We start from the raw sequence: 13,422 nt of genomic DNA on the forward strand, positions 1-13,422 counted from the left end.
AAACATGAAATTTGTCAAGTTAAAAAATAGATTATAATAAAGTCTCAAGGTAAATTATATGAAGAATTCTAGAAAAGAAAGGTGTTAACTGATAGATTTAAAATCTCAACCTGTGCTAAGATTTTGGTTCCGAACCAAAACAATATGGTTTCGGTATCGAATAATGTGATAGTTTCGATATTTTTAAAAAATTTTAAATATAAACATATATTAATTTTATTAATATTTGATTATTAAATATGGTTTATATTTTGAGATGTTTAATTTATATTTCAATATTTTCTTATAAAATAATGCTCATTAAATTTTTATAAAAAAATATTTTTAAAAATAAGTAATTCTCAAAATTCAAAAGTAAATTTACAACAACAACCAAGACTTATTTCACTAGGTAGGATCGATTATATGGATTTTTTTTATACCATTGAGCATCTCCTACTATATCATTGTATATAATTAAATAAATTTTATCTTATTTTATTATTGCTAACTAAGGTGGCGTTTGGTTTATGGGTTTGGGAATGAGGGAATGGATTCATTCCCAAACCTTGTGTTTGGTTAATGGGAATGGAATCAAGATTTTGGAATGAAACCCAAAAATTTGGGTATGGATGAAACCCACCCCTCCCTTGGGTTTTGATGGAATAGGATTGTAAATTAAGTTTTAGACAAAAATATCCTTAATATATTTGTTCAATTTTTTTTAATTTCACATTCTCTCATCATATTTTCTCTCTCCTTATTTTATCATCATATTTTCTCTCTCAAGATACTTTCTCTCTCCTCATTCTCTCTCTATATTATCTCCCATCATATACTCTCTCTCCTTATTTTCTCTCTCTTCATTCTCTTCTATCACACTTTCTCTCCTATTACACATTTTCTACTTATTTTTTCATCATGTTTTCTCTCTCATCGTACTTTCTCTCTCATCGTACTTTCTCTCTCATCATACTTTCTCTCTCCTCAATCTCTCTCAGCATACTCTCTCTCCTCATTTTCTCTCATCACACTTTCTCTCTCTTTATTTTCTCTAATCACACTTTTTCTCTAAGCATACTTTCTCTCTCATCATATTTTCTCTCTCCCAGTCTCGCATTTTCTCTCATCACACTTTCTCTCTCTTTATTTTTTCTCTCTCAACACACTTTCTCTCTCATCATACTTTCTCTCTCCTCACTTTTTCATTTTCTCTCATAATACCTTCTCTCTCTTCATTTTTTCCATCACTCTTTCTCTCTCAACATATATTCTCTCTTCCCAGTCTCTCATCATACTTTCTCTCTCTTCATTTTTTCCATCACTCTTTCTCTCTCAACCCACTTTCTCTCTCATCATATTTCTCTCTCCTCACTCTTTCATTTTCTCTCATAATACTTTCTCTCTCTTCATTTTTTCCCATCACTTTTTCTCTCTCATCATACTTTTTCTTTTCTCAATCTCTCCTATCATGCACTCTCTCCTCATTTTCTCAAATCATACTTTCTCTCTCATCACACTTTCTCTCTCATCATATGTTTCTCTCACATTCAACTTTCTCTGCCATCAAATTTTTTCTCTTATTTTCCTGTAAGGGTAAAAAAGGAAATTTAGGTTCATTCCGATTGAAAATATTTAACTAACCAAACATCATTTTTAAGAATGATACCCAACCCCATATCCATTCCCATTCCATAATACTATGATACTCATTCCCATTCCGATTCCTAGGAGAGAACCAAACGCCCCCTAAGTCTTTTTTAGTCTTTCTCTTCCTCGTTTGATATGTGTGTTTGTCATAATTTCGCATCGCCTAACTAAAGCATTTATTAATCATCAAAGTACATACTCGTACCATCTTAAACGTGTCTCTCGAAGTTTACCCTCAATAGATGGAACTCTGATTCTCTCGAATGCTCTCATTTCTTATTATGTCCATCCTCACATGTCCACACATCCACCTTAACATCCTCATCTCTACAACTCTCATCTTCTGCTCATGTGCTCGAATCATAACCCAACTTCAGCTCTATATAACATAGCAGGTGAGATTTTGTAGAACTTTTCTTTAAATTTTAGAGGTACTTTACGATCACATAAAACGTCCGACGCTCCCCTCTATTTCAATCATACTGCTTGTATTATATGTAAGACATCTCTCTCAATTCCTCCATCGTTTTACAAAAATGATCTAAATATTTAAAGCTCTTGATTCTGGATAACTCATCATCTCCTATCTTAACAATTATCTCATTACATCTAATATTGTTAAACTTAAATTCCATATATTCTGTCTTTATTCTACTAAGTTTAAAACATTTCCTTTCTAGTATTTCCCGCCAAGATTCTAGTTTCAAAATAATATTATCTGCAAACAACATGCACCACGGTATTATTTCTTAAATGTGTGTAGTGAGTTCGTCCATAATCCGTGAGTTGATCTTTAATATAACCCTATCTTTATTGAAAATAATTTAGTTACTCCGCCTGAAGTTTTTACTCTAGTCGTTACATCCTCGCATATATCATTAATTAGTTCAATATATGTTACGCTAACATCTCTCTTTTCTAGAATTCTCCATATAATTTTTCTTGAGACTCTATCATAAACTTTTTATAAGTTATGAATACTATTTGTAAATTTTGTTTTTTCTCCTGATATTTTTCAATTAGTTGTCTAGTAAAATTTATATCTTCTATTATCGACCTTCCAAACATGAATACAAATTGATTTTTGGTCACCATGATCTCCTTAATCTTTTTTCTATTACTTGTTTTCAAAAGTTATGGTATGACTTATTAGTTTAATACTCCTATAGTTTACATAATTTTGTACGTCTCATTTATTCTTATATAAAGGAACTACTTGCCCTCCATTGAGTAAGTATTTTTTTTTCATTTTCAATATCATGTTAAATAATTTTATAAATCATTCATTGCTTCCCTAAACACTTTTATACCTCTATCAGAATATTATCGGGTCGAACAGTTTTTCCATTGTGCATCTCATTTAAAGTTTGGTATACTTCTGAAGTTTGAACTCTACGATAAAATTTTAAATTTTTATACTCATTTAACCTACTTAAATTATCTAAGTTAAAAATCGTCATTAAAAGTTGATAAAAATACCTCTTCCACCGCTCTTTTATTTCTTCATCATTTACTAGTACTCTATTATATTCATCTTTAATACATTTTATTTGGATAAGATCTTTTATCTTCCTTTCTCTCACTTTAGTTATTCTATAAATGTCTCTTTCTCTTTCTTTTGTATTTAATTTTTTATATAATCGTTCAAAAGTTTCATTCTTTGCTTCATTCACTACTTTCTTAGTTTCTTTCTTGGCTATTATATATTTTTTTTAATTTTCTCGTTCTTATCAAAATAACAACAACCAAACCTTATCCTACTAGGTAGGGTTCGGTATATGAATCTTTTTACGCTATTGAGCTCTCTATCTCCTACTATATCATCATATATATTTAAATAAATTTTATTTTGTTTTATTGTTGCTAACAAAGTTTTTTTTTTATCTTCTTCTTCCTCATTTAATATGCGTGTTTGTTATATTTTCGCATCGCCTAACTAGAGCATTTATTGGTCGTCTAAGTACATGCGCATACCATCTTAAACATGTCTCTCGAAATTTAGCTCAATAGATGCAATTCTGACTTTCTCTCTAACGCTGTTATTTTTATTTTGTCTATTCTCGTATGTTCACACATTTACGTTAATATTCTCATCTTGCAACTCTCATCTTCTACTCATTTGCTCGAGTCATAATCACATTCAGCTCCATATAACATAGCAGATCAAACTGCGATTTTGTAAAATTTTCTTTTAAGTTTTAAAAGTATTTTACAATCACATAAAACACCCAACACTCTCCTCCATTTCAATCATGCTACTTATATTCTATGTAAGACATCTCTCTCAATCCCTCCATTTTGCAAAAATAATTCTAAATATCTAAAGTTCTTGATTTTAGACAACTTATCATCTCTTATCTTAACAATTATCTCATTATGTCTAATATTTCTAAACTTAAATTTTATATATTTTGTCTTTATTCTACCAAGCCTAAAATATTTCCCTTCTAGTATTTCACGCCAAGATTCTAGTTTAGCATTTACTCTTTCACGTATTTCATCTACCAAAATAATATCATTTGCAAACAACATGCACCACAGTACTGTGTCTTGAATGTGAGTTCGTCCATAATTAGTGTAAAAAGATAGGGGCTTGGAGCAGATCATTGATGTAACCCTATCTTTATTGGAAATGATTCAGTTACTCCGCCTGAAGTCTTACTTTAGTCGTTACATTCTTATACATATTTTTAATTAGTTCAATAAATGATACGCTAACACTTTTCTTTTTTAGAATTCTCAATATAATTTCTCTTGGAATTCTATATGAATACTATGTATAGATCTTGTTTTTGCTCACGATATTTTTCAATTAATTATCTAAGATGTATAACTTCTATTGTCGACATTCCAGATATGAACCCAAATTGATTTTCATTTACTGTGGTCTTCTTCCTTAATATTTTTCTATTATTTTTTCCCAAAGTTTCATGTTATAACTCATTAGCTTAATACCCCTATAGTTTGTATAATTTTGTGTGTCTCCCTTGTTCTTATATAAGGAAACTAAAGTATTTATTCTCCATTGATCAGGTATTTTTTTCATTTTCAATATCATATTAAATAATTTTATAAGTCATTTAATACCTTGTTTCCCTAGGCACTTCCATACCTCTATTGGAATATCATCTGATCCAACGGCATTTCCATTGTGCATCCCATTTAAAACTTGTTCTACTTCTGAAGTTTAAATTCTACAATAAAAATTTAAATTTTTATGCTCATTTAACCTACTTAAATTAACTAAGTTAAGTTGATCACCTAAACCTTCATTAAAAAGTTGATGAAAATACTTTCCAACGCTCTTTTATTTCTCTAAATTTTTCTCGTTCTTACAAATATATAATTCCTTATAAGCGGTTCGTTTTTCCTTCACTTTCTCCTTTACTTTCTCATCCCATCACGAAGATTCCATATTAATTAGTGCATGCTCACCGAGTACATTCTTAGATACTATATCCAACTTTGATACCATCTTATCTTATGTCGTATTAGAGACACTATATATTTCATCTAATACTTACTCCTACCTTCTTCTTAAATATATTTTTCTTTTCATCCTTTAACTTCCATTACTTTATTCTATGAGTCGTATATATTTTCTTTCTATTGATATTTTGCTTGAGGCATATATCCAACACTACTAACCTATATTAGGTAAAGCTTTCTTTATGTATGACCTTGCAATCTTTACAAATATTTCTATTTTTCTTCCTATGTTCCTACTTTTGAACTTGACTAAGTGTTCTTCTCTTTTCTTTAAAAATGAATTAGTTAATATAAAGTCTATTAGCTAATATAAGGGCATATGCTATCGCAAAATCTAATATAATTTTCCCTTCATCATTTCTCGTTCCAAACCCATAACCGTCATGTACCCACTCATATTCCTCATTTTTCACTCCAACATGCTCATTTAGATCACCTCCTATTAAAAACATTTCATTTGGCGGAATGTTTAAAATTCAAACTAAATTTAAATTTATAAAATTATTTTAAAGGACAAAAATAAATATAAAAATATTTGAAAAGCTTAAATTATTTTTTATGTATTTGTAAATTTTTAATAAAAAAATTATTTGAAATGTCCAAGAATTATTTGTTTTAATTTTTATATTATTTTAAATTTATATTTAATTTTAAATTTAAGTTATTTTGTAAACTATTTATTTAAATTTTAAATTATTTAAAATTTTTGATATAATTTTTAATATTTTATAACTATTAATAATAATTTATTTATAAAAAATACATAACTATAATATTAAAAATTAACTAAACAAAAAAAGCTAAAAAAAATCGAAGCTGCAGTGAATCGCGGATACGGAGACCCATAGAGGCCAGTGCAGCACCAAGGTCCCTCGGAGGGTTTTAGGAATATATAAAATTTTATTAAAATTTTTATATATTTTAATGGGATAATTCAATTAAGATTTTAAGAAATATGTTTGGCTATTTATTTAAGTAAAGGATTGATTGGATCAATTAAAAAATAATAACATAGCTAGGAGATAAATAAATAAATAAATAATAAATTATTATATATTTGTAGAATTAAAATAAATAAAATATATAATTAATTAGATAATTTTATTAGGATTTAATTAAGCCTTCTTTGGATTATCCCTAGCTAAGAGTTGATTGAGATAATAAAACTAAGTTCAATTTTAATTAAAACCCAACAACGCGACCTCGGCATAGCTGTGGGGGTCGCGCGGCCGCGGTGGTCACGCTAGGGTGTCAATTCAGGTGGATTGAATAGGTTCAGGTCAAGTTGAAAAAAAAAAATTTAATTCCAACCCGTACCCGACCCGAATCTAAATACAACCCAACCCAAACCCCTAAACTCGACCAACCTGACCCGAATACGATTAAAAACGACCCTTTTTAGATTATTTTCCATATAATTTTTTTACTTTTATCTCAATACTACATTATCATACTAACATTGAAATTAATATATATAAAAACATCTTAATTTTCAAAATAAAATTTGATTTAACCCCAAAAAAAAAAAAAAAAAAACCCACTAAACTCTAAATTCAGGTCAACCCGAGTCCAACCCAAACTCGACCTAAAAATTTTCAACTCGAAAACCCTCCAACCCGAACCCGACTTGAATCCGAAAATCCCCAACCCAACCTAAATTCATGTTTATGTGTGGCTCTTCATTCTCGATTATTTTACTATCATAGTACCTCCTGGTGAGTAGAATTATACCCCGGATATAAGAATTTTATCATTAAAATTATAAAGAACCTTTAAAAGATTGAATTTGTTTTTAAAAACTTTAAAATTTAAAAGTTATTAAAGGGCAGCCTAGTGCACAAAATTCCACCAATGCAAGGTCCCGAGGAGGGTTTATGTGCACAGCCTTATAAAACTTTGCAAGAGGTTATTTCCAAGACTTAAACTTGACCTTAAGTCACATGACAGTAACTTTACCGTTGTGCTAAGGTTCCCCTTTAAAATTTAAAAGCTTATTGAATTTTAAAAAACATTTAAAATTTTTAAATTGATCTTAATTACAGTACTTCATCATTCTTCGCAACTAATGAGAATTCGACTCCAAATGAGGTGCTAGCCCCTTCTTAAATCATTATTTTCAAGTATAGGTAACATTTGACTCACAAAATTGGGTAAACATGATTTCATTATTATCCTTTCTTAGACGATGCCTCCGAGGAACTCAAGTAGTTTCTTTCTCATTTTGATATTTGTAAAATTAAGCATTCACCTTATTTTGATCCTTTTAGTTGTTCCTTTTAATAAGACAAACAACACTACCTTAGATTTAGAGGTAAAAGTGGAATTACAATCTATAGCTCACTTGTGATAAAGTTAACATACAAACACATCAGCTTGATAAATTAAATAATTTAGGATACCCTCATTTGTTTAAATAAGTTGATAAATTAAATAAATAGGCATAACTTTCAATCTTTTTTATACTATGAATAAAGCCTTGTGTAGGACAATTTATGGGATATTTATGGCTAATAAACATATTAAGTATATTTCAAATTGTTGTCATTGAGTCCACGAGGTGCATTAGTATATCTTTTAGCATGTGTCTCATACACACAATAGAACTCTTGGTTTCATGAATATAAGTAAACTAAGAAACCAAATCAATATGTTAACAAACTTAAAGTTTAAATATTACTATAAATGACCACATACTAAAGGACGTTATAAAGGAACACATTTGTTTAATATTCTTCTAATCTACTTAAATTTTCTTAAACTAAGTTGGTTATCTATCCCTTTATTAAAAAGTTGATAAAAGTTTAAATACCTCTTTCATCACTCCTTTATTTTGTTATTCTTCACTAGTACCGTATTAAATTCATCTTTAATACATCTTATTTGGGTAAGCTCTCTTACTTTCCTCTCCCTCATTTTATCTATTTTATAAATTCTTTTTTCCCTTCTTTTATATCAAGCTATCGATACAAGTATTCAAAAATTTTATCCTTAACCTTACTGCTTTCTTGGCCTCTTTCTTGAATGCATACTTTTAAAGGTTTTTCTTCATTCTTATAAGTGTGCAATAATTTATAGTGCACAAGCATCGGGTTTATAGTTACAAGGCATTCGGGAAACAGAGCCGAAGTTGCACGGTATTCAATAGTTGGGTTCAAAATGTTGCGATGCTCTTAAGCCCGAACAAAAGGAGATTGGGTCTAGTATTGGGGTTTTGTAAGCCAACATGCTTGCTGGGTCAGAGTCATATAAATGTTCGGTAAGTAGAGTCGGGTTCTTACCGTGCTTGAGCATTGAGTTCAAAGTCGAAAGGTGCACGAGCATCGGGTTTATAGTTACAAGGCATTCGGGAAAGCAGAGCCGAAGTCGCACGGTGTTCAATAGTTGGGTTCAAAATGTTGCGATGCTCAGGAGTCGGGTTCAGAGTTATAAGGAGCTCGAGAAGTGAAGTCGTAGTCGCACAGTGTTTGAGAGTCAGGTTCGAAATCTTACAGTGCTTGGGAGTCAAACCAAAGTTATAAAGAGCTCGAGAAGCGAAGCCGAAGTCGCACAGTGCTCGAAGTCCATTTCGAAATCTTCCAAAGCTTGGGAATCGGAATCGAACTCAATGTGTGTTCAGAAATTGAAGACAAAGTCAGAGTAAGGTGATTGGGAATTAGGTCCAGGACCCAATGGCACTCAACTTTAGAAGCCAACACCCAGGAAATCAGCTCAAAGACCAACGATTCAGTGTATTGTAAGTTAGGAAAGGGAGTGAAGTTATGTGAGAAAAACAAGAATCCCTAATGACAAGTGTTAATGTTCATTATCAATGGAGTGTTATCAAGAGAGGAGATGGCGAGGCTATTGCGGAAGGAAAAAATAATGAGCGGCAACCATTGCGACAAAGGAATTTAAGTGTCATAAAACACGTTATACCAAAAACTATAAAAGATGGTGATAATGAGAAGGCATATGCTAACTCACACACTCATCTCTCTCATTCCTACTATTCTATGCTCTCGCTATCTCACTTAAGCATCGGAGGGGCCTTACTAGGACTAGACCAGCACCCTCTGATTCGTGTTGACTTTGAGCAGAAACTCTTCTACTCAATATAGAGAAGATGAGGTGCACTTCACCACCAACATCCAAGAAGTACTTGAGAGCTTCTAAATTTGTTACATATCAATTGTGTACCTATATTCTACTTGTGATGATAGCAATTTTATTTAACTTCGATATTTTTTGTAGTCGATCTATATGTGCTAAGCCTACATAAAGGCCTTCAGGGTGTCTGATAAAGGTAAGTTGCTTAGAAAACTACAGTACTTCCCTCTCCCCTCACCTATTCCATTCTGTACATAATTGTCAGTCTTGTCATGCTTATGGGAACATCTAATAAGGATAAAATTAAAAACAAGGAACTTCAAAAGTAATCAAACAAGAAAAACAAACAACAATATACAAACTACCCTTTAGAATATCAAAGAAGAATAGCAAATAGTAATATGATAAATTGTCAAACACATCTGGCACAGACACAAAATAGAAAAAATAAGCAAATAAAGATAAAGTAACTAGCTAGATTTTGACCATCTAGCAACAACGAATAAACAAGATACAAAGAATTGCACCATATGATTGTAAAAGAATGATTCTAGCCAAACTCAATAAGGGATACTGTATGTGCATCTTATTCAGCTAGGACCAAGGGAAAACAAATAAGAACAAAATTGAAGGGACAAAAAACTAGGTAAATTAGTCAACTAAGTTTCATCTATATGCAATAATGACAAAAGAAAACAGAAATATTAATGAACCTCACGAAACCTTCCAGAGGCCAGGAGCGGGAGCAGCTGGACCTCATCCTCAATTTCCTCTACATCAATGATGAAACTATTTGGAGCATCATTGGACGGTGCTGCAGAACTACGATGCTGTCCAGTGGGATGAATGCGATGTGAATTCATAGAAACAGATGTCCCTTGTGATACCTGCAAGAATGCAGAACCAGAAGACATTTCCAGTTCGTGGCTCACAATGGAAGGAGAATTGAGGTCTACCACATCTATTTTAGCCCGACTTTTGACTTGGGAACGCCTCTTTGCAACCCGCCTGGGAGGTCCCAGAGTGGTCATGCTGTGCGTAATATTAGTCTCAACTCTCAACTGCGCCTCACAAAAAAACAATAAAAATACTCACCAAAAGATGTACGATCAAAAAGATTCAGCAGTAAACTGTTAATCCAAGAGGTAAACCCTAATTTTTCGCACAAAAGAACCCAAAAGCTGAAAAGAACAAACAAAACGAAACAAAATTCATGATATTTTACTTCTTTCACGCCCAAACCCTATAAAAAGATGAAAGGGTGGTCATTTCATACCAAAATCATTGAATTTGCCGTAAAAAATAGACCAAAAACAAAAGGGGAAAACTAATATTTTCCTTTAAAATTCTAGAAATTGGGAATTTTGCACAAATTAAGACTATAGATGGTGGACAAAAAAAAAACAACAGAATCCCCTTAGAAGATGACGACCAAAAAGAAAAAACAAATTTGCAGCCCGTCATGTCTTTCATCGAGCCCATCAACGTTAAAGAAAAACCCACTAGCAATCGAAGAAAAGAAATCTCAAAATTTCAAATCATGCGACCGAGATAAGCATCATCGAGAAATTGGAGAAAGAGGAAATCAAAAAACAAGAGGAAGCGTACTCCGACCAAGATTAGGGCTTCAGATCAGGAGGATGGATGATGGTGAAGAAGCGTAGAGACTGTCATAAATGTGGGTTAATAAATAGGAATGTCTTTAAAAAATTTTTATTTAAATAATTGACAACAAAGTTGACCGACCTCGAGATCGATAATATGAATTAACTGATAAATTAACAGTGACAAAAGATAAATACATTCATCTTTAACATCTTCGTCAATTTGAATTAGGACTAACACGGAAGAGAAATTAACTGATAAGTTAATGAATATATCTATGGTTGCATAATGGAGACAGAAAGGCTATAGTGTAAGCTCAAATAATTTCTCGAGGTATTAATGATTTGAATCTTACCAAAATTAATTGAATGGTAAACTCAAATTATCAAAAGTAATAATATTATTATAATAATAATAACATGGAGACGGAAAGGTTGCTTTATTTGTTAAGTTTTAGAAAAAAAAGAAAAAAATATTTTTTTCTTAATATATAATATCTATCCAAATCCAAATGTTTACACATTTTTGAAAAAGAATTCCAAATTTATTCTCTCATTTTTAAAGTCCAGTAAAAACAACTTTGCTGTACCATGCTAGCAAAGTCCACATCTGAATGCCAATAAGGAATTATCACATTTTCCCCCATTTTATTCCTCTTTACCCCCTTCTTTACTAAAAGCCACCGCAAGTACCACTCTCTCTCCATCGTGGTGGATGGTTGGAGAGGCTAAAGGGGTGGATAGTATTTATTTGAGCTTATTTTTGTTTTTCTAGTGTTAGTTTATCAAAAATATGAAAAATGCAGCCTGTGAATGAACAAATAAACCAATACAAACCCACATGAGTAATACGGTTCAGCATGCCTCTAGCTCCCGTTATTATTCTGAATGATTTGACCATGAGTTTTAATATTTGAAAAAAGGATTTAAATCAGATCTTATACATATAGTGATCAGTGTATACGAACTTAAAAATACATGCAAGTATACTCGTTGAATTAAGATTATTGAAAGTGAAGAGAAGAGTAGTATGGGGCACCTCAAAAGATCAGATGATAAAGAGTATTGGAGGTAAATACACTTGAAGCAAAAGACACAAGCAAAAGAGAAATATGGTAAGAGTGAGTTCATTAGCTTGGACACATTCTGTTGATATAATTTATACGAAATGAAAAAAATGAAAACTTACCGTCCGAGGAAAACTAGTTGTTGTTTATTAGAATATCACCATGAGGGACCGTTACAACCAAGAACTTGTTGTCGACGAGAAGATCACACAAGGAATCTTCTCGATGTCTCCATAAATCAAATCCCTTTATGTTGTTCTCTCTTGCTCACCTCTTCGATAAACTGATCCTCTTTTATTGATTGGCTTGGACACCTTTTACACAACAGGCAAACAATAGTAACGTTGATGATTAAAGAGGAAGAGGCAGGGGAAGCAAAGTCCTTTCTTCTTATGTACAATGTATTAGTACGGGAAACATCCGACAATCAAATCGATGTTTTAATTATATCAAAAGATTCAAATTAAGTTAAATGTTATCTAATGTGTATGAATAAGGTTGTAGAAAAGTCCTAATTGCGGTTAGGTAGGTGGAAAACCCTAGGGGGTGGTAACCCTAGGTCCTAGGGGGTGGTAACCCTATGTCCTAAGGGGTGGTAACCCTAGGTGGTGGAAAATCCTAAGGGGTGGTAACCTTAGGTCCTAAGGGGTGGTAACCCTAGGTGGTGGAAGGTCCTAAGGGGTGGTAACCCTAGGTGGTAGAAAACCCTAAGGGGTGATAACCTTAGGTCCTAAGGGGGTGGTAACCCTAAGTGGTGGAAAATCCTAAGAGGCGATAACCTTAGGTCCTAGGGGGTGGTAACCCTAGGTGGTGGAAATCCTAAGGGGGGTAACCTTAGGTCCTAGGAGGAGGTAACCTTAGGTGACAGAAAACCCTAGGGGGTGGTAACCCTAGGTCCTAGGAGGTGGTAACCCTAGGCAGAAAGTCCAGTCGGTCTAGATGATCGGATTGGCAACAAGTATACTCTCTTGAATGGAGTAGGTGAGGGTGCGTTCCCCGCGGAGGGAACAGTAGGCGTCGGTTCGACTTAGGGTTTCCGGGAGAAAATCCGAAGTCAGAACCGAACAGCCCGAAAGCTGTCAACTTATTTGTTTATGTGCTATTTGTCTAACTCTGTTTTCCAGAAAACTAACATTTCTGTAGGGGTCAGACATAGCCATGATCGGTCGATCGAACAGCCTGATCCGTCGACCAAACCACAGCACAAAAGGACCAGATTTCTAGATTGCAGAACAGGTTTAGTCGAGGGATCGGTCGACCGAACCTGGGGATCAATCGACCGAACCAAGGATGGGAGTTGACCAGATCGAAGTCGAGGGGATCGGATCAGATGAGGAGGTCATCTGATCGGTCGACCGAACCTTGGGATCGATCGACCGATCCAAGGATAGGAGTTGACCAGATCGAAGCGGAGCGAGCGGATCGGATGAGGAGAAGATCATCTGATCGGTAGACCGATCCGCTTCGGGTCAAACCTGATCCCGAGCTTTGAGGATCTGGATCAGTCCTACAGAGGCTATAAAAGGAGTCTTGGGAAGTAGCTTAAA

The 13,422-nt window shown here is 33.1% G+C and overlaps 1 protein-coding gene across 6 annotated transcripts in view; it reads right to left on the minus strand.

Annotated features, from left to right (window-relative positions):
• The window catches only part of LOC122005751 (E3 ubiquitin-protein ligase bre-1-like), a 48,372-nt gene extending 37,495 nt beyond the window's left edge, over window positions 1-10,877 (minus strand). Inside the window, exons 1-3 of one of the 6 annotated variants that reach the window (XM_042560936.1) lie at window positions 10,819-10,877; window positions 10,161-10,265; window positions 9,918-10,091 (exon numbers count right to left, since the gene is read on the minus strand). In XM_042560936.1, coding sequence (XP_042416870.1) covers window positions 9,918-10,091; window positions 10,161-10,235 — 249 coding nt within the window. In that variant the 5' untranslated portion in view covers window positions 10,236-10,265; window positions 10,819-10,877. The other 5 variants (XM_042560937.1, XM_042560933.1, XM_042560934.1 and 2 more) reach the window with 5 other exon arrangements.
• Window positions 10,878-13,422: the final 2,545 nt, after the last annotated feature.

The sequence above is a fragment of the Zingiber officinale genome, chromosome 7B (genome assembly GCF_018446385.1).
Source record: "Zingiber officinale cultivar Zhangliang chromosome 7B, Zo_v1.1, whole genome shotgun sequence".
Taxonomy (NCBI): Eukaryota; Viridiplantae; Streptophyta; class Magnoliopsida; order Zingiberales; family Zingiberaceae; genus Zingiber; species Zingiber officinale.